This window comes from Oxyura jamaicensis, chromosome 23 (assembly GCF_011077185.1).
Source record: "Oxyura jamaicensis isolate SHBP4307 breed ruddy duck chromosome 23, BPBGC_Ojam_1.0, whole genome shotgun sequence".
Taxonomy (NCBI): Eukaryota; Metazoa; Chordata; class Aves; order Anseriformes; family Anatidae; genus Oxyura; species Oxyura jamaicensis.
In genome coordinates this window covers 1,720,874-1,742,310 of record NC_048915.1, presented here as the reverse complement: position 1 = coordinate 1,742,310, position 21,437 = coordinate 1,720,874, and the positions used below count along the sequence as shown (strand labels likewise).

The 21,437-nt window shown below is 44.8% G+C and overlaps 1 protein-coding gene and 1 long non-coding RNA gene across 2 annotated transcripts in view; one reads left to right on the top strand and one right to left on the bottom strand.

Annotated features, from left to right (window-relative positions):
• Nucleotides 1–742: 742 nt before the first annotated feature.
• Nucleotides 743–17,938, bottom strand: MATN1 (matrilin 1). The gene is made up of 8 exons (XM_035345695.1): nucleotides 17,763–17,938; nucleotides 14,435–14,781; nucleotides 9,140–9,362; nucleotides 6,501–6,626; nucleotides 5,832–6,245; nucleotides 3,817–3,969; nucleotides 3,208–3,288; nucleotides 743–2,102 (listed from the first exon to the last, which is right to left on the bottom strand). Exons 1-8 carry the CDS (start codon nucleotides 17,848–17,850, stop codon nucleotides 2,053–2,055), a joined length of 1,482 nt encoding a protein of 493 aa, XP_035201586.1. The 5' UTR covers nucleotides 17,851–17,938; the 3' UTR covers nucleotides 743–2,052.
• The window catches only part of LOC118177711, an 11,560-nt gene continuing 7,901 nt past the window's right edge, over nucleotides 17,779–21,437 (top strand). Inside the window, exon 1 of the long non-coding RNA XR_004755897.1 lies at nucleotides 17,779–17,908. This is a non-coding gene — a long non-coding RNA (uncharacterized LOC118177711). The remainder of the gene's footprint in view (nucleotides 17,909–21,437) is intronic.

Below are 21,437 nucleotides of genomic sequence, written 5' to 3'. Positions count from 1 at the left end.
TGGGAACCAGCACACACAGACTCTTTTCTTCTGCTGACTGTGGTGTTTTTGTGGTGTGATTATTATTTTTTTTCCCCATTATATTCTCTTTAAGATGGAAAGTGATTCTGCAAAACCAGGAAAAAGATTCCTCAGATGGCAGTAGAGGAGGCTCAGTTGCCCCGGGTGAGGTGTTTAGATGTTAGCTGCATACATCTGAAGGAGTCATTATAATCTGTAATGAGAAATAGGCTCCAGCGCTGCTTTGTCTCACTAACACATGCACATTTAGACAATCCTGACAATTATGCCCCGTGGTGTCTATTTCTATTGAGAAACAGATGCAACATGAGAAGCTCAAGCTCAGAGGTCTAGATTTTATATGTGAATAATTAAACAATGGAAATCTTATCCCTGTAAGTACAGGAGTTGCTAGGGATTACTCTGGATCTACAAGCTGTACACAATTTGACTGAGACAATTAGGTTTGGCTATCAAAAACTGACTGTAGTCCTTGAGATAATGCTTGGGAACGTGTGGCCTTATTCCTCCAAGTCCATGAGTATAATGATTGATTTTTGTTGTTAAATATTTTTGTTCTGAGAGGAAGGTCTCAGTATCTCTATGGACATATTTCTTCTCTAGCATTGAAATGAAAGGTTGTGGCCTGAGATGGAGGCTTTCCTACCCACCACCAAGACTATGGAGAGGTGTTGTCAGGCAATTACATCCAACTTACGTAAAGAAATACGTCTAAAATCACTTTTAAAAATTTCAGCAAACTTTTAATATTTACTCAGAAAACATGAGCTATGGTTTCATTTTCAAACAGGCCAAGTTATTTTGAAAAGCTTTTCACATAGTCTCAAGTATAAATATTTTGATACAAAAAAATAAAAATAAAAACCCCTCCAAACCCAACCTCTTGTGCTCGCATTCAACGGTGTGCCATCGTGGCATGCATAACCATGGCCTCTTCTCTCCGTTCCTAGCCAGACCGCAGCTCTAGGAGACAGGCAGCATTAGATGCTTCTAGCCCACACCATTTTATTTTTCTATATTTTTTTCTTGTAAGCATTGGGAGTCCAGGAAAGGCAGTCCAAAAGGTGTTGAGATGATCTTACTGGTTTCAAAGGTGCTTAAGGGTGTGGGCTAAGGAAGGAGCTGTGAGCCTCTGGTCACCACTGTGATGAGAGCACCCTTTCCATCAGCACGCAGCAGCTTCAGCAACAGTTCCCTGTGTTTTAGGTGCTAATGACGCTTCAGAGCTTGAGTTGTAGATGTGGAGACCAGAGAGCTGAGGAGGAGGAGCACATCTCCTGGGGCTGGTGTTAACAGGACTGCCTTTGATCTACAGAGCCATGGCCACTGGCTCATTGCACGTTATCTCAGGACTTCACCAGAACTGGCCTAGCTCAGACAGCTGCTAGTTCATCGAAACATTGTGAGGGTATTTGCTAGTTAGGAAAGCTGAGCTTTTGTACTTTCTTTTTTTTACAGTAGCTATGGATAAACCTGACTAGCAGCAGCATCCTATCCTATCTGCAATACACGCTTAGAGATCATTACTATATTTCACCTACTTACAGAGAAATGCTTCATGTTTACAATAACAAGATGATCAGCTGCTTGGATTGACTTTTTACACTCAGCATCTGAGTTGATTTTAAGTCACTTTGGCTTTTAAATTAAATTACCTCATGCATAGAAACAAAAGATGCAGAAGAACACAGCAAGGATTCACAGAACTCGTACTCAAGTACCTTTAAACACACACACATATATATTAAGCTTTAAATCAAAAACAAATCTTCCCAGTTTTTTTTTTTAATATATGCACTCTACATGATGCAATGAACATTAGCATGGTCTAGCTCTCTGTCACGCACAGTGCTCTGCCTGTTATACGTCTGCTCTACTGTTATACTTTTTCCCTTTTAAACAAATGCATGTAGACTAGACTCTTAAAAATACAAGCTGGCCATAGCACTGTGGCTGAGCTGCCCTCCATACAAAGGAAGGAGTTTAGTTTTGTTACACTTGGAAGGAGGGAAATAATACTCTTTTGGGATCTTAGATGATCTTGTTCTCCAGGGCTTCAATCCTTTTTGCCACAGCTTCCAGTAAGCAAGAGTTAAGGAGAAAAAATGACAGCGCATGTTGGTGATTCATGGCTCAAGTCCTCCCCTGGCTTACAGCACAGACACCTGAGCTGCCTGGCTGGGAGCAGGTAGCAGAGGAACGCCGAAAATCATCTCCCTGGCATTTCCCCAGCTGTTCAGGCTGAACAGTTTTATTTTATTTTTTCAACTTTTACTGAAGGTAAAATGTTCACACAAGCACACATACTCACACGAACCTATATAAAACACTATAAAAGGAAGAGTAAAAAATACAGGAAAGGTTGGAGTGTGTTTTGAGAAGCTGACAGAATTCCTGACCTGGAGCAGTACGGGCTGCCTGAAGAGCGGAGCAGGGTGCTTTTCTTGGAGTTATACCGTGTCACAATTTTCTGCTCTTTTCACTAATTGCTTTTCGTGATGTGCCTGGGAGCGGCAACCCGCTGGGTGAGAACTGCTGATTTACTCTGACCTTTTGCATAATATAAGTCACGGATTTCACTCGAATTGAGTTAAAGAGGAGAAAATATACTGTGTAACTGACATAACAAACCACAGAAACGTGTGTATAAATTAGAACATTGTTTTTTAAAGTGGTTTGTAATGAATGCTGTCCCTAACCCTATTGTGAGTTGCTCCAACATTTCACTAATTCCTTTCCTCATGAGAAGGTCTTACTCACATCTCTTTTGCTTTTCCTTATTTCTCTTCCCACCACTTATTCCTGGTCTTTGTGCAATATGACAGAACCCGGCTTGACAGAATGCCATCCCACAGACTCAGTTCATTGGCATCATTTAAGCATCTTCCTAAAAACTGACCTAGGTCTTGGTGCCTGCAGTTCATTACTGACCAGCAATGGATTGGCATGTTCTGCATTGGCTCTACTGGTTTCAGCCTATTCTTATTTTGTGTCAGGCCAGTAGTTTGCACTCTGGTGTAGGGAGTCTTCCTGGTGGACACATTCAGAACCCCAGGGTCTCACTTCCCATCTTTCTGACCACATATCTAAGCTGCTTTCCTCACGTGGAGACTTTCCCCACTGGTCCCTCCAGAAAGCCCAACCTATCCCTCTAGGTTCTGAACAATTACTGCTTCCAAAGGATATATTTCCTTTGCAATGAATCGATGAGTTCTTCTACTTTTGTCTGGAACTTCACAATAGATTTACATTCACATGGATCTTCCTCTGTGGACCAGAGTATCAAGAAGAAGTGTTAAGTGGCACAAAAGAAGGAATTAAAAATTTCAGAAATGTGAAATAAAGCAAGCCTTATATACTTTATCACAAACATGAAAGAAATCAAACTACCATTCCTTCTAATTATCTGACTGATCACTTCTGTCTTTTAGCTCAGTTGCCTAGAAACTCTCACATTTCATCGCTCTATAGGGCAGGCTCTGTGCAAGAAGCCTTTCCAGGACTTCCAGTTTCCTGAAAACCCACTGATGCTCAAAGCGTGCCCCCAAAATTTGAATCTGACCAAATACAGTGCCTGAGATTTGTGGGTGGCTGGGGTTCAGGTAACCACCCAAATATCAGATGTCTCATGATCTTTCTGAATAATCTGCAAACCTGATACCCTTAGAATGGAGAGCTCTTTGTAACAATCATATGAAGGGGCATTTTTGTCCTTTTGCTTCAATTTTCTAGGCCTTGTTGCTCTCCAGATGCTGCGACTTAAATCCTCCCCTCTCCCCAGTCCCCCACTCTCACCAATGCAGATCTTCATTTGCAGCTTCTTCCCGATGTTGCTGATGGTTCTGAAGTCAGCTGTGTAGAAGTAGTGCTCGGCTACTGGTTCTGAAGCGATTTCCCTCAGCTCATCCTCCACTGCGTTACCAACTCCCACAGCAAACATCCTAAAGCCTGCGAGCAATAAGAACCGCTCAGCTGGACAGCCGTGGGGCATCGTGCTGCTATGGCACCAGTCCCCCATCAGCTTGTACATCCTTGCCTTCCTTCTGCACCCTGAAACTCTGCAGATGTTAATTGGGAAACTAACTCCTTTACCCTCCACTTTCATAGACTTATTTCAGGTCACCCAGAGTTCCAAACTATTTTGCAGGCAAAGTTTTACTAGAATTATCCAGATAATGACCAATATCACCACAAGAACGATGTTTTAGAGACACAAGAAAGGACAGATCATTATAACACCTTGACAGCATCATGCATCCAACTAATATGGAAGCAATGATACAGCAAAAGGAAATGGTGGAAGTTTTCATAATAGCCTCCAGCCATCATTATCAGCCTATGTAGTAGCAAAGTCCCCTGTGCAACAGAGACCTGCGGGTTCAGTAAAATTGTACCTGGATGGCTTTCTAAAATTGCAACTCATATTTTCTGTCACGAGCAACCTGTACTGTGAGTTAAGAACATGTGTCCAGGTGCTGTGCTTCACTACCAGAGACTGATTGCCACCTCTGGTTTAAATTCAGTTTCTATTGAACTGCAGTTTTCCCCTTGACTTGAATGATAATGTTAGTTAACACCTGTTTGGAAATATTTGTCTCTACTTGTTTAGGTCTAGACATCGGTAATGCTTTCCCTTCCTTCCCTTTTTTCCTTGTCTTTCTGCCTCTGGGTGTGTCCATTTATTTTTCCCCAAAGTTCAATGCAAGGAACGTGTTTGGAATCTAGTTGTAAGTATCTTGTTATTTATCCCAGTGAAATCACTTAGTAGCAGCTGTTGGGGATGTCTGCGTGGGGAGAAGAGAAGAGGAAGAAACAAGGCCTGAAGTCTTGTTTCTATACATGCAGTTTAGGAGGACCTTTTGTTTTATGAGAGCTGAACAACCACATAACCTGTCAACTTGTTTTGTAGACATCAGCATTTCATAAGCTTGTACTTGACCTGCATTGGCTATGTGCTAGCCCTTAGTCACATCCAGTGGTTGAGACCAAACTTAAAAGGAAGTGAAGGATGTAACAGTTCATGAAGGCATTCACATGGGCTGCATCCATTTAACAGGGAGGGCGGAAGACTGCGAACTTGTTCAGCAGGAGGTCAGCAAAGGGGCAGATCTCAGATATACTTGACAGTATTTAGACATATAAATATATCCGTATGTAGGCATTGTACTCTTTTAATGTTCCAGAAGAAACTGAAGAAAATTTCTTATTAGCGTGTCTGGGTGTGTTTAGGATTTGGGCAGAGAGTCCACATTTTCTCCCTCAATATGTGTTTCTGCTTTGTTTATTGTTTTATTGTTTCTTCTTTTTCTCTTACGGGCCTTAAGGCTGATACAGCCAAACCACGCTTGGCCCTGCAACTCCTGTTATTTTCCATGTGGCTCTCTGCTGGTTGTCTTTGCCTCACTGTGAGTGCCACTGACGGTGGCTTGAATTTGGCTAATAACAGCAGATAGATCCTCAGCTTTCCCATGAAGTTTCCTTTTCATTTGTGTGAGATGTGTGTACCCCAAAACAAATCTATGAAACCCCATTCTGTCCAGCAGAGGAACAACCTGCAGACTTAGACCAAAGACAGAGGAGCTGTGGGATCACAAAGCAGCTGCTGGCAAACCAAGGTTCATCTGAAGCCCCAGCCAGAGCTGCTCCATGTTCTGTATGAGTGTGCGGGGACAGCCAAGAAACATCTGGGAAAAGTTGCTCTATAATATCCTGTTTCTATCCTGGGTAAGAGATACCTGGTAATGAGTGATGCCTAGATACAGGGCTTGGTCCAAGGGAGAAACAAACCACTGAGAATTCAGTAGACCTACCTAAATCTTTGGCTTTCTTAGCAGCATCGGTGATGTAATCTTGTGACCGTCCATCGGTGAACACTATGCCCACCTTTGGGACCCCAGGCCTCGCGCCATTGGCAATGGAAAAGGAACTGTCAATGAGGTACTTCAGAGCCTGGCCTGTCATCGTTCCTTTCTCCATGTAGTCCATTTTCTTGACCGCTGCTTTGATGTCCTTCTTGTTCTTGAACTGCCCCAGAGGAAACTCCTGCCTGACAGAACTGGAGTACTGAACCAGGCCAACTTGGGCCTGTTTTTCTGACACCTCCAGCGACTCCACGATCTGGTTGATGAATTTCTTCACCAGCTCAAAGTTCTCAGGCCGTACACTCTTGGATCCATCAATCAGGAAAACGAGATCCAGAGCAGATCCTGACCCACCACTGCAAGCTGAAGCAAAATATGAGAAGAGAGAGAAAGAAGACAGCAACTAGGACTGCTTAATTATGTAGGAAAATATAAGCCTAGTACCATTTTATTGCTAATGACATATGTTTGATCAATCAAAAATCAGCAACAGTTCACATTCATGGTTTCCTTCCCTGACTTTTCTGAGCAGAACGTGTCTGCCAGGTCTCAATCCTATCCCCACCCCACCACCGCAGATCGCAGCTCAGCTCAGTGCAAATGAAAGTCATTACGTACCGCTGCAGGTCTTCCCATCATTGTTCAGTGTGAAACCCTCTTTACAAGCACACTTGTACGATCCTGGGGTGCTGATACAGATCTGCTCACAGTCATGGTCTCCAGTGGCACACAGGTCTGACACCACTGCAAGTAAAGGTGCAGATTAAAATCAGAGACCTTGCCAAGGCTTCTCAACCCAGAGCCGACACAGCCCACGAAGAAGGCATGATATTTATCCTATACACTTAGTGATAACTGAACCCACCCTGCAGCAATACCAAGCAGCAGGAAGCCATTACTCTTGGATGGTAATTGAGATATAAGAAGGAAGGAGAAATTGCGACAAGTCTCCCGACTCCAAGACACAGCCAGGACTAGAAATAGTCTCCACAACAAGGGCAAAAACCATCTGTCTGTTGGGCATATCATAATCTACTTCACTCTCCAAAGCTATGGGATGAGATTTGGTTTCCAAACTACCATCTGGGCTGGCCAATACCCATTTTCCCAGCTACACAGTAGAGTTATGATTAGTGAGTTCAGTGCCAGGTACAGCTGTCATTCCCGGATGGGCTTCATGTCCAAACATACTTGGAATTCACTTCCGAGCTACCTTCACACGTACAACTTTCAGATTCACTCTTTACAAATATTTCTGCCTGCTGATCTTAACCTGGATCTGACTCCTATAAGATGCTGAGCAAACAGAAGCTGCACTGCAGCAGTTTGAGCCAGCAGCACTCAGTGACTGACAGCACTGTCATGGCTACAGCAAAGATGATGGAAAACAAATTTGAAGCTAAACAAATCTGGTTGTAGCAAATTTATTCACAAATACCAGGGAAATCTGTGCAGAAAATGGAGCACTTCTCATTTTATTGCAATGATGGGAGGTGGTGTGAAGTCTTTCAAAATTAAGGAGATACTGCTCATTATTTCTATTTGTTTGTGTTCTGCTCTACGTGTATTTTGTACTTTTGGCCTTCCCAATTCATGCCCCTGCATATTGTGCCATATAACGGTAGCTGATATAATTAGGAACATTATTAGCTAAGCAGTTGGCTATAACACTGGGCTCTCAGGTTGAGCTTTTTGAAGGCTACAGAGATCTTATCAGTCTAACTAGTAGCAGGATCATTAAAGGTCTCCCTTTTTCTCATGTGTTTGTTGAGCATTATGGGAAGCAGTTTGGACAATGCTGCACAGTTCCTCCTGCTTCCAGTGCATACAACTTTCACAAGCTGTGCTTTGCAATAGCAGGTGGTGTTTGAGTACATCTCCAAGGACAGTTTTGTGCAGCTGCTTGCATAGCATGATAACAACCCACTTGGCAGTTAATACGGTGCTGCTGTCTGTTAGCTGTAATGATCCTTAGCACAGTGCTTCCCTTGGATGCATCTCTGAAGGTTTTTACCATGGGGAGAACTTTGTCAGATGCATGTTACAAATTTGAAAAGTGAGGCCCAGAAAGGATTTCTTTCCCCCTTCTTTTTGAATGACACCAGTGCCAGAACTTCAAAAGACATTTTCAGGCCTCTGTCTCTGGCTGACTCCTGACTCCAGGGCAGCCAACACAAACTCCCACGAACATTCATGGCCTGGATTCCACCTTCTTGAATACTGTCTCTGCTCCCCTTAGTATGTAGCATTTGTTCCCTTCTTTCATGAGCTTCTGCTGTGGTGACACCTCATTATAATACATGACTCACTTTATATTGAAAGTTTTCCTCCTTCCTACAGAGGACGAAGTTTTCCTCCACAAAAAGCTGCTCCCCCCATCATTTGCAGGCTGAAAGTCAAATCATGAAATTTTACACCTCGTGAAGAAATCAGTCTCAGAGAGTTTTGCAGGTCCATCTGTGTGTACGTGTTTGCAATGCTTTGCCGTAGGCACTGTGGTGTATTGCACCTTTTAAAAAGTGTTGCCACACGTCTGTGCTTTGGCAGGATGGGCGTGTGAAGCCCCCAGGCCGCTCTTGCTGACACGAAATGGGTATTTATAGACCACCTCCTACAGCTTCTGGGTACGTTTGAAAGCAGTAAAGCTCTCTCATTCCATTCACTGGTTCGTGTAGGAGTGAATATGTGTTTGTAGGATAGTCAGGCTCTTTTTATATACTATGCAGATAGGTATTAGGTACTGTGCCAACCAGGAGACTTTTGCACAGGGCTTGCAAAAATAACATCACAATCAGGCAAAGGTGGCTCAGTCTCCAGCAAGCAAGTGAAACCTGCCCTTGTTTAACAGGGAATTCAGAAGATACTGGCAGGGAAAATTACCAGCCAGATTGTCATTACTGCCCAGATAGGCTTAAACATAAGGGCAATGATTTTAGCTATTTAAAGCTCCTGTTTTCCAGGTTCTTTTTCTCTTCCTCAAGTAGTACATGGGTCATGTGTACAAACTCTTGGGTGCAAATGAAATCTGGAGACGTCTGCAAACAAAACCTGAAATTCCCTAAACAAAGCCTCAGATTCTTAAAAAGCAACTTCAGAGAGCATCTCTCTGCCATACTGATTTGTTCTGCAGACCCAAGTCCTTGGAAAAAGGAAGCAGATGGGTGAAGGATGATCACATCTGACATTTCTGTGAAAAGCTTGCTGGCAGCCACTTGCACATCTTGGCTAGGAACCCAGGGGTTGTGGCAAGGACTTACCACAGAAAGCTTCTTGAAACTTGTGGGTCAGCTTCTCTATAACACTGTAGCTCTCCACATAGTCCACGTGGTCATCCAGGGGCTCGCTAGCAATTTGCCGCAGGGTATGCATGTCCACCCGGCCAACCCCGATGGCAAAGATCTCAATGCCAGCTGCTCTGGCCCTTGCTGACACATCCTGCACTCCATCCTGGGGACGTCCGTCGGTCACGACAATCGCCACCTGCACAGAGAGGGGCAGAGACCAGGTGAGTGTGGGAAATGGGCTCAGTATCATTACTGCTTGTGGAATAGTAAAGAAGGGTTCGCAATTCTAAAATTAAAGAAAAAAGGAAATGGCACCTCCTCCCCCTCTTCCTGTTCTTCCCGAGATCACACAAGCCATTCTTTTCATGTGCAGTTTGTTTCTTCCTGAGCTGGAAAGGTTAAACTGCCATGGACCTGACTGTTTTAATTAAGGGACATCTGGTGCATCTCGGCCCTAAGGAAACCAAAGTAAAGGTTACATTCTTCATAAGCAAACTAATGCTCAAGCCAAACTTCAACTATTTTCATGAACCCCCAGCTGACACTAAGGGCACCTCTGGGACTTTTGCAGCATCTTTGTCCATCTAAGAATCTCAGGAGTGTGGTAAACTAAGGAGGTTAAAGCTTTTCCCCATTTTATGGATGGAGAAACTGAAGCAGAAAGAGGGGAAGTGATCTGTGTAAGGTCACACCATGTGTCAGTGCCAGGCATCATTTCTGATTTCCCATTCCACCACAAAGAGCAGTGGTGAAATCCTACCCCAAATGTAACATCAGCATTAAAATGACAGCTGATATAAGTGGGAACTGGATATCACCATGGATGGTGACACCCTAAACCAGTGGAAAGCCTCCAAGAGTCCTGCTCCTGTTGCTAGATTGCCTGTTTTCCTCTTTATTCTTCTCCTGATAAGTGACATTGTCACAAAACCTTCATTCCCATTCTTTGGCAATTCATCTGCTCCTGCCACTTTTCCTTACAACTGTTTTATTGTGACATCGCTGTCAAGTCCCAAGCAACTAATTGGGATGTAATGCAGTATGGAGAAACATAATGAGCAGTAAAAAAAAAGAAAAAAGAAAAAAAGAAAAAAGAAAAACAAAAAATAAAAGAAAAAAAAGAGAGATAAACAAAGAGAGAGAAAAGTCTGTCTAGCAGCAGCAATGGGTTTGAGTGAGCTGTCATCAGGTCACCAAGGCAGTATTCGCTGTTGTCACCTAGGCCATATATGCTCTTCATCTTTCCGAAGATGACATCAGGAGACCCACCAGCTGCTCAGCTGGGACAGCATGACGGCTGTTTTGCACCCTTGGGAGGGAGAAGAGTCATCTTGGTAAGGTCAGGAGGGGGGTTCCCTACCCCATGTTCCCATGGGGCCCCGGCCATGCTGCTGAAGTGGTTCCTTGCCCTCTGCCCACCCGTCTGCAGAGGGATGGCTGAGTGCTGCACTCATCTGCCCCAGCACATTTAAAATACCAGAATAACCTGCTGCCCATTCAGAGCTTTTATTCTGTACAAGAGATGGGTGAACGTGGGAAAATGCAGAACTTTCAGTCTGGTGAAGGGCTGCAGGCTCAGGTGTTTATCTGCTCCTCCTGAGGGCCACGAGTTAAAAAAACCATGGACATGAGGATTCTGCAACTGGATGCTTTTGAGAGAATAAGTAAAATACATGGAAGTATTTCTCTTTTGCTCATGAGCAAAATAAGAAAAGGGTCACCTGTGGCAGCTGTCAGTGTTTGTTCAGGGGAATGAAAGTGGCAAACAGACTGACCAAGAGGAACAAGCGAGCTATTTCAGGAGCAGCAGCCATGCAGTTGTGCTTTCTGCCAGGAGAGAGAGCCCTTGGCTCAGCAGCGGGCTGAGCAGCTCTGAGATGGGGCTGCCAGTTGGAGCTGAGCAGCTCTGAGATGGGGCTGCCAGTTGGAGCTTAGCTAAAGCCTGTCAGAAAGAACATGCACCATCAAATCGCATCTGCGAGGAGCTCTGCCCTGTGAACAGGTCTCGGTCAGCAGCTGCGTTATTTTTCTTGCAGTGTTTGTCACAGGACAGAGGTGTTCTGAGCAACCACCACGCCTGCAGCAGAGGTTGTGCTGGGCTCAGCTGGTGGCCGTGTGGGAAGAAATAGGAAAGGGTGAAGTCTCTTTGCTGTCCCATATAGCTCAACAGGATCTCCAGTTTTTCCCTAGGGAAAGTTTTTGAGGTCAAATTTTAACACTTTTTTTTTTTCTTTTTTTTTTTTTTTTTCTTTTCCCTGCGAATTCCTTACTTTCTGGATCCAGAATCTCTGCCTCGTGTTACTTCTCTCATATAGAAATCCCCTATGTTCTCATGACACAATTTATTCTCGGTTAACTAAGACACTAGAGTATTCACGGGCATCCCGAGATATTCATATTTCAGGGCAGCCATGTGCAGGCAATCCAGCAGCTAACGAGGGAGCTATGTCTCATTACGCAGCGTTTTACAGGAATGTTGTAACAGCAGTGAAAGGGGAATTGGGAAGAAAGCTGAATAAGCCCCTGATTTTCTCATCAATTTGACAACCTATTTGTTGTTCTTCCTAAAGAAAGATAAAAGTAATTGGGCACCCCTGTAGTTCTGATAGAGGTATAGAGAGACTTTACTTTGAACTCTTGCAGAAACAAATAGTGTTTTCCCCCATCCTGCGGTGACATTTGCTGCACAGAGCACAGCAAGACCAAATGATCTTGTGATGTGTTGGCCAGACCCACGTGGTTAAAAATCCTAGTGCCAATTTTCACAAGGTCTTGCTGGATTTCTGCCATGTGAAGGAGCAAGGACTGTGCCCAGCGTTTCTGGAAGCTTCCCCTCCCTGAATTACTGTGTGGTCTATCCACCATCCCAGCAGATGATGGGGCCATCCTGAGAAGCAAGAAGGTCACACAAGGGAAAGAGTTTGCTGGACTTACTTTGTCTTGCTTTCCGAAACCTTGGTCTGGAAGTACTGACCAAGAATTAATGGAGTGAGATAAAAAATAAGCTTTAAGTAAATGGCCTTTTTGACTGTCAGTACTCAACAACTGAAATGTTTCAGTGGTCTGGCATTCAAACTGCTGGGATTTTTTGTGTGGAAGGCAAAATGTTTTCTTTGTTCTTGTTTAGCTTTTTTTTTTTTTTTTTTTTTTTTTAATTTCAATCACACTAAGGATTTCTGAAAAGCAGGAATAGATATTATCACCCAGATAGTTTTGTTGTTGTTGTTTTGGTTCAGTTGCCTAGTTTTGTGCTAAACGATACCCGGAAAAGGAAAACATTTCCCGTAACATTTTTCTTCTGGACAGAAGGTCACTGCTTGTATAAGGCCATGGATGATCCTGCTTAGAGGAGACTTGCAGCCCCCCTCTGCTCACATTTTCCCAGTACAGGGTGCTCTGGCCAAGCTGGGCTCTTGGCAAGGTGGGCTCTTGGCAAAGCTCTGCTGCTGGGGCAGTGGGGAAATGCAAAACACACCTTGGCAGCTGAAGGAAGTTGTTTGTACCTCCAAAAAACAGCAGATTTGAGTGAACGGCTGATTCCACACTTGATTTCTTTGAAGTAGTTGAATGAGAACAATTAGTCGTGCACCTAAAGGATTTTAAAGCTCCTTACTAAAAATTAATGACAATAGAATATTAATAATGCCTGGCTGTGTTGGAATGATTTCTTTCAGTGAACCTCAAACCACTTGACAAGCAAAAAACATTACTCCTGTTGAATAAAAAGCCATCAGGCCCCTGAGCTGCCCTGCGAGAGCTGGGTTATTGGATTTTGCAGCCGGTGACTCCTAAGCTCGAGGAGTGATGTGATCGTGATGGCTGGTCAGATGAATTTTGCTGAGGCTGATTGCCAATGAAACTTAGGGAAAGTTTCTCAGAGTGTGATTTTCTCAGGTTATCACTCTTGGTTTTCTTCCTATTGAGTGAAGCCAGGTTTAGACTAAAATACAGATAATTTCCCCACTGTGAGCCCCACAATGAAAGACAATATGAGGATGGATGCATTCACATTTGCAAGTTGCCTGTGGTTCAACCGGGTGAAGGAGCACACAAGAAAATTAATTGGATCATCTTTTGGGGAGATGGTCTCATTATTCATGGGTGTCTTGTGAATTCCAGTCCAGTAAAGCTTCCAGGATGCTGCTTTATGGAGATGACAGATCATTATAGGTGCCTGTTTTACACTTTTCAGAATTATTTTTGACTTGCCATCCCTGGGCATCTTTCCATGTACTGCTCTGCCTTCCCTAGAGCATTACCAGCAGTAAGGGAAATGGAAAGCGTCCGACGTTCCAAAAATGTTGTAATCAGGAGAAAAATCCCAAGCTTCCTCGGTCCAACAGCTGGGCTCTTGTCCAGCTGGTGGAAAGCTCTCTCTGCTTGCTAAAGCCTTTGCTTATTTTTCTGGTCTGGTCTTATAGCAGAGAGCCAGCGGAGCTGGCACAGGACAAAAAGGCCTAGGAGGTTCATTTACGATGTTTAGATAAAACATATATTGCAAATAATGTGCATTTTCCATGTGCTCAGAAGAGAGTTTTCCTGATGACTGTCACTGGGCTGAGGTCTGGTGGCCTTCAGGTCCAAATCTGGAGGGGGTGAATGAGGTATCGGGGGAGTATTTTTTTTTTTTTTTATTCTGAGCTTCCTGAGCAGGGAAACTGGGTCAGGAGCAGTGATGGAGCCAGGTGTGGAATTAATCTGATCTTATACCACAGCCTTAAATGATAAATAATGATTAAAGCCAGTGTACAAGAAGGAAATACCCAGAAAGGAAAACATAGCCATTAGCCAGCCTATGAAGAACTGTGAGAGCAGTGGAGGATACAGAAACAGCACTTTGCTTTATATATGCAACTGAAAGGGCCCATTTCAAAGGAAACTTTCAGAAGGTTGTCTCACTTTTCACCACGATGGATTCTGAAGCATTTGTATTACAGTGCGCTGGGGAAGATGGCTGATAATCTTAGTACGTTCAGGAGGCCTAGGAAACCTGGCTGAAACGAGCATCTCACGGCAACATGTTTTGGAAGCTGGGAGCCAAGTCCCACAGGACAGACACTCCAGCCAGGGAGGAGAGCTGGTGAAGCTGGATTAAATTTACTCCAGCAACTTCTGGCCAAGTCTGCGCCCCATGCAATCAAAGCATTTAACATCTCAAGGATGTCTCAGTATCGTTCCACACAAACAGAATCACCATTTCTCCTCTCTGATTTTTCCAACCATACCCCTTGAAAGAGGGAGCTTCCAAGCAAAGGATGACCTCCTTACCTTATTAATATTGGGAGACCTCAGCCTGGCCCCTTCTGAGTCACTAAAAGCCCGGCTGATGGCGAATTGGATGGCCAGGCCAGTCATAGTCCCAGTGGAGAGCGGCTCTATCCTCCGGACCGCCTGCAGGAGCCCAGCTTTGGTTTGGTGTGCCTTGAGGGAGAACTCATTCTTGACGGCACTGGCGTAATTGATCACACCCACCCGGGTGGAGTTGGGGCCCACGTCCAGTCCCTCGATCACCCGGGACATGAAGACTTTGACTTTCTCGAACTCCTGTGGGCGCACGCTTCGAGAGCTGTCGATGACAAACACCAAGTCGGTGGGTTTGGTTCGACACAGGGTGCCTGGAAGGGATAAGGAGGGAGGAGAAAAATAAAAGAAACAGAAGAGAAAAATATACCAGGAGGGAAAAAAAATAATAAAAAAGTCTTCTTACAGCTAAGGACCGGCAAGCTGCAATCTTTTCTTTCCCTTTCTTAGAGATGCCCACTGAGACCAGTTTAACCTAATGTTTCTAAATGTTCTTTTCCCTTTCATAGAAAAATGTCTGGAAGAACAACACATTTACCGGTTGACAACATGTACTTCTACAGCAGTGAGCTGATGAGATACCAGCTCTGCGCTTGTGGGAGCAGGTTGCCCACTTGTAACACCAGGCTGCTGCTAATGTCGACATGAAACTTAATTCACTCAAAGCAGCACGGAGGGAGGAGGAAAGCTGTGAGCTGGGGCCCGTTGTATGCACTTCTGCATCAAAGTAAGTCTCAAAAGAAGTTACCGCGTTTTGGACACGTATAAGCAAGCCACATGGACATTAATTAATGAGCTTGTGCCTTTGTCATGCTTGACCAGAAGCAGACATTAAACTCAGCAGTTCAGTTTCAGTTTTGAAGCAAGAGCCCCAGATTAACTAACGACCATAACACAATCCAGTCGCATGTTTTTCAGCTAGTGGCACTAATAATGAAATTCTGTAGCACGGCAAAGACCAGCACAGTTTTGTTTCTTTGAGCTGGTGAGGGAGAACACAACAGAGAGATATAGGACCACGTAACTGATAGTTAATCTCTACAAGCCCATAGTAAGGCATGAGTATCCATTGTAAAAAATAAATGGATAAACAGGAAACATTAGCAATGCAAACAGCTGACTAATATTTTTATTTTTTAATTTCTCATTTTCATGCTTTTTTCCATTTTAATGTTCAGCTGTGGCAACACATAAAAAGGACTGATATTTTTTATGAATTTCTGAATGAATTGCCGCATTTTCCCCACCAGACCTATAACATTCTGATATTATTATTTTTCTTTTTCCTACCATTTAGCCTGTCTCTGTAGGGATATCAAGTGCTCTGCTAATATTTGATTTCCATAGAGAGGGATGATATAGTTTATACCATAAAGGAAGTTTCTGTGGACAGATTTTTAAATGTGAGCTTTTGGGCCAACAAATCTGTTCCAAATTATGGCATAAATATTATAGCTAGTCCTCAGTGTGAAATCTAATGTGGCTTTCAGTCTTTCAGACACATGAAAATAAATATCCTGTGATATAGCCATAAAGAATATAATCAGGTTAGTTTCCTGAGAGACACTAATGCTGAATCTGCTTCTGGCTCCCAGAAAAGGTCCCTCTAAATGATGCTGCGTGTAGAAGAGAAGCAGGCAGCGGTTACTTCCTCAGATGCTCTAGTTTCGACTAAAATACAATAGAACCTTTTCCTATACGGATGACTTTTGCTTTGCCATAATAATTCATTGCAGAGGAAGGAAAAACTCAGATGGCAGCCCATTTTCCACAGTACTGCAAATCCCCTTACCAGGGGTTGGTTATGCCCATTTTACAGGAGATAAATGAAGATACAGAGAAAGGCTCAAGGTCTTGCCGTCAGCTCCTCCTGAAATAAACTACAGATTCCCCTTTGCCACTGTTGCTAATGCATCACATCCACTTTTAGGGACAAACCAAGGAACAAAACTTATTTTTTCCCGTAGGAACAATTGGGTCCTATAGAAGTTTTGAAGTATATTTTCTTTTTGTATAGGAGCTATGTGATTTTGCTCTAAATAACATTTAAGATCTCTTTTTATGGGTGTGAAGTATATTTCAGGGACATGAAGAGAAAAAAGAAGTTATAAGATATCCAGAGCTTTGGGATTTCAGCCTGTCTGGTCACAGCTGCTGTGCACATCTGGCTCTGCAGGACAGGCCTGCGTTATCTCCAGGAGGTGACAGTCAAGCACACTTGCTCCGAGTGACATCTTGACTCAACACAATTTATTTTAAAGTAGAATTAAACCAGAAATAAAACCCTCCTCTAGTTTTAAAAATGGCCACACTTGAAGTTATTCAGGAATAGCTGAACTTTGTGAACTGATTTAGCAGAAAATCTCTCTTAGGGCACCTTTCCTGTATTGATCAAGAGAACAAGACTCTTGCCTAGTAATTCAGAATGAAAAGATGTTTATTTTAGAAATAGTGATGGCTCACAGTAGGGCTGGGTTGAATGGCTGCTCTGTTCAGTTTTCTGACTTCAGTAGTGCTTAGTGGTTCCACAGCAAAGATAACTCTCCCTTTCCAAGTTCGTAAGAAAAATCTGGTCAGTATATCAGAGAACTCCCCTTCATAAGCCACAGCCTGCCCCTGGCAGAGATGTTTCCTCGGTACCAGGCCTCCAGCCCTTCCCTTTTGAGTCCAGCACTTGCTGACACGAATTGCAAGCGAGGATTTAGAGACCCTGGAGCTGCACCCTGCAACCTCAAAGAGCCGGCAGCTCCTCTCCCACCTGGCTGCTTTACACCCCACTTGAAATACAAACAGAGATGGGTTTTGCTCAATGACGGCTGAAGTAAAACCTAGGGAAGGCCCGGCCTCAGGAACCTGGCCCAGACCTTCCTGCTCAGTGAGGTTAACCAGAGCTGGAAAGGGTCTGGCCAAGTCCTCCACGAGCAACTTGGCAAGCCAGTCCTCTGCAGAGATGCACCAAGGAGGAGACGTTTCAGGGGGAACAGGGGAGCTTCCTCCAGCCCAAAGCAATGAGCCCCAAAGCTGCTGCAGTGCCAGGGCTGACCTGATGCCACCTCTGCACAGCATCCCACTTCTACTCTAAAGCGATGAAAGAGGCAGAATGAATTGCATCTCCAGGTTTTACTGCCTTGGGAAAACACCTGAGAAAGCTCCTCTGCTTCCCGGACTGAAGATGGATATTGCTTCATCCTTCTCCTTGCCAACAAACCCATCCCAACCCTAGGCAGCTGGTCACCAGCAGTTGGGGACAGACCCCCCCCCACGCTCCCCCAGGAGCTGCTCAGCTCTCACTTACCTCTGGGCTGCGGAGGTGCCCCCCAAACTCCATAGCTCTGGAGGAGAAGCAGCAAAGAGAGCAGCACGGTGGAGAAAATCCTGTCCATGGCTGCGGAGGAGCCGGAGGCTGGATGCGGAGTGGCAAGCAGGAGCCTTGGCCCAGAGGTATTAACCTGCCCTTCCTCGGGGAGGCATGGGGCCAGCCCCTGACACGTGTGAAGTGCCGGGGGGGCACCGAGGGGCAAGCAAGAAGGACTGGGAGAAAATATTGCATGAAGGTGGGGAGGAGGTGGACGTCCAGCCCTGCCGGCCCCCAGTCCCTCCACAATGGCTCCATTGCTCGGCGAAGGGGATGGGAGTCTATAAAGGGACCTGCAACAGCACGGTATGTGGGGAATCTGGGACCGTAACAGTGGGACCAGTGAAACCAGCCCTGGGGAACTGGGGTTAGCCTGTCAAGCACCAGCTCCTGTCTGCATTTGCTGGGCTTTGCCACTGTAAGCAAACGCCCTGTGGTGTGTCAGGCTCGTGTCCTTCCTGCAGCAGAGCTCGGGGAGGGGGTGGCGGAGGGAAGGGGGATGTAGTCGCACAAATCATCGCTCAGTCCCTGTGCTGGCCAAGAGCAGGGCTGGAAACCAGCCTGCAGGTCCAGGGGCTTCACTTCCCTGCCTTAATTTGTGGGTTAAAGCCCTGTCAAGGGAAGGGGGAGAGGAAGAGGAGAGCGAGGCTTGGGCAAGCACAGGCAAAATGCAGGGTGGAGAGCAAATTTCCTCCTGCGGGGAACAGTCACTTCTCTATGAGGCTGTGCCCCTGCACTGGAGAGCAGGGGGAGAGAGAGGGAAAGAAGTAAGTAGTCTAAACTAGATAAATAGACAAGGAACTCAGGATAGACAGGCAGATTATAACATTGATTTATTTTTAACAGCGGAGCGTTCAGGTCCGTACACACGAGGGAGATACAGCTCCTGCCACAAGAAGCCAATAATCTGAATCAACAAATAAGACCGATGATGCTGCAAGTGAGCAGAAATCCAATGTCTTCTTTATGGAAGAACAGCAGGGAGATTTTGTACTAGAGTAAGATGAATTTAATGATGGATCCATCACAAAGCAGTGCATCTATTTTCTTTTTATTAACTGCAGTATTACACTGCTGTCAGCTGATTAAAGCCCTTCCACTGTGATGGATTAGTCTTTGCTCACCTTTCAGCTGCACCCTTGGAGCACTCATCCATTGCATCTGCATTGTGTTAGTGCAGTGCCATGGCAAACTACCTGTAATTCAAAGGCTGGTTTCCCTTCCCTTATTCAGAGTTTCTCTTTACTCCAAAAGTGCTTCAACAGAGGCTGAGACTTCCCGGAGAGAAAGGCTCTTTGATTAGGGGAAAAAAAAAAAAAGAAAAAAAGAAAAAAAAAAGACCTGCCCTTAGTGCAGTTGCCAGACTATTCTTAACTCTTCCAACTTTAAAAGTGTTAATTAAAATATTAAAACATGGCTATGTTTTCATGCAAAATCAGCATGGATTTGGCCCACTGCTATCCCAGATACACACAAACACAGCCAGGGACATGCTTTCCAATCTCTCTGGAGCTGGCTGGAAATTTTTAGCCTGGAGGAGTAAATGCTTCACCTGATTTTTTCTTGCTCCCATTTCACCTCTCTCTGTCACTGAGGTCCGGAGCCACCTTCCCTTTTCCAAGCTTGGTGGCATCTTGTTTCATTTAGTTCCTACTTCAGAGGAGCCCCTGGGATTAAAAGGGCTACTGCGTAGGATGTGAAAATTGCAGAATATGAGCATGGATTAGTATAGAAAACACATGTAGACCTTCACATACACATGTGCATGTACAAAGAGCCCTGCATAAAACCTTAACGTATAAATGCTTATATATCACATACATATATACATGAAAATACATGCAATACAGACATTATTGCATGTATGTGCTCATATATATACTTTGTATGTGACATATATGCAGACACGTAAGTCTCTTCCGTTCATGCTTTTTGTGGATGTGTTTATACATGCATGGGTGCAAATAGGCATAAATCCTACACACTGCTATCACTTCTGTGCTCATACGCACACAGACACTTTTGTCCCTCAGATATACAAAACAGACAGAGGTCCACACACACATGTACAATTAGTAGGAACAAAGTGAAATAAAAACGTAAAATCCTGGAGATTTTGCCTCCAGCCGTGTCTGTGATGGGGTTTTGCCCGCTGCTCTGCCATACATACAAGGCCCTATTGGTGCAGACAGTGCTTGCTTGCCATGAATAGGGATCATTCAGAGCCCTCCATAAATGAAGTCTCTATGGCTGTTCTTGCTGAGGAAAATATAAAGTTTCTCTGTGTCATTTTGCTGCTAATTAGCAAAGAAAGATAAATACATTTCAGGTGAATATTTTCACTAGCAGAGGTTGGGGCACACAAGCAACATTAAAGCTTTGAAAATAAGGCGAGAGGCAAAGGTGTGCTGGATACTATAGGTCTGCATTTATACCCCTGTAAAAGCAGTGTTTATTTTTAAAATATGAAACATAATTTTTCCCCAGGCCTCCGAAAATGAAAACACTGGGTTCAATATTTCAAGAGGAAAATATGCATTTAAAGCTCTTCCCAAGCCCGCTTGCAACGTAAACAGACGAGCCATTAACGGCTCATGCTGGCCCCAGAGCGGCCCTGCCCTTCTGCAGAGCTCCTGTTGGAGGCTTCTCGTGTCCCAGTGCGAGGAAACGCTGCTCTCCCCACACCGCCTGCATGTCCGAGTCCCCCGGCTGAAGGAGCACTTGTTGTACAGCCCAGCTCCCCGCTTCCCTTCCATTGCTGGAGAATCCCAGGCCTGGCTTGCCCCTGCCAAAATCAAGTGTGTCAGCCTGGTGGCAAACCGTGGAGCCAGGGAGATTTTTTTCCCCCCCATGGTCCCGTTGTGTTATTATCTGAGTGCAGATGGAAGAGGAAAGGCACATAGGTGCTTTGTGTCATGGCAAGGAAGGGGACAGGGAAAGGCAAAGCCTGTACCCACGTGGACTTTCTGACGTGGTTTTGCAGCATGTTCCCTTGCTCTTCTGTGCTCAGATTATGATGCTGCCTGGACTATTCTCAGGCTGGAGGTGACTAATATAATTTTTGAGAAATCTCCAACACCTGACGTCTCTCTACAGGAATGATCTGCTGTGCTCCACCAGCAGCGGCTGGAGGTGCTGGGGCTGTCTCATGACCGCTGCTGTGAGGCTGTGCTCGCTGACGCCCGCCGGGAGGCTCGGCTGCGATGAGTTGGCTGCAATGCCTGGGTGTCATGGCATGGATGAGACACGTCTAGTGACACGGCAGTGTGACGCTCACCGTCAGTGCTTGAACCACTGGGAGACTTCAGCTGGAAAATAATAAAATTGGAAGTGCTTAGCGGGGTGGAGCGCCTTTGCACTGCCATAACAAGTGACACAGCCAAGCTACAGCCAAGGCTTGTGCTTGCACAGATGAGACCGAATTAAAATCAATGCCTTTCCAGAGGCAGTCAGGGACAGCAGGAGGAAATTAGGAGATACAGCTTGTCCTCCCCAGTGTGACAGATCAGGAAAGGCAGCATCATCCTCTGCACCCAAGCAGGAGATAGGTTTTCCTTCAGTGCCTGGAGGCTCTGCATGATGCTCCAGTACACTGCAAACTTATTTGTGGTTTGC

Bases quoted from the DNA above. Each gene is read 5' to 3' on its own strand.
- MATN1 (XM_035345695.1), bottom strand. From the start codon at position 17,850: ATGGACAGGATTTTCTCCACCGTGCTGCTCTCTTTGCTGCTTCTCCTC. The intron at 6,627-9,139 runs GTAAGTCCTTGC...CTTTACTTGCAG, and splicing joins GTTTCAAGAAGCTTTCTGTG to TGGTGTCAGACCTGTGTGCC. The intron at 2,103-3,207 runs ATATCCTTTGGA...ACTCTTGCTTAC, and splicing joins CGATTCATTGCAAAGGAAAT to TGGAAGCTGTGGCAAAAAGG.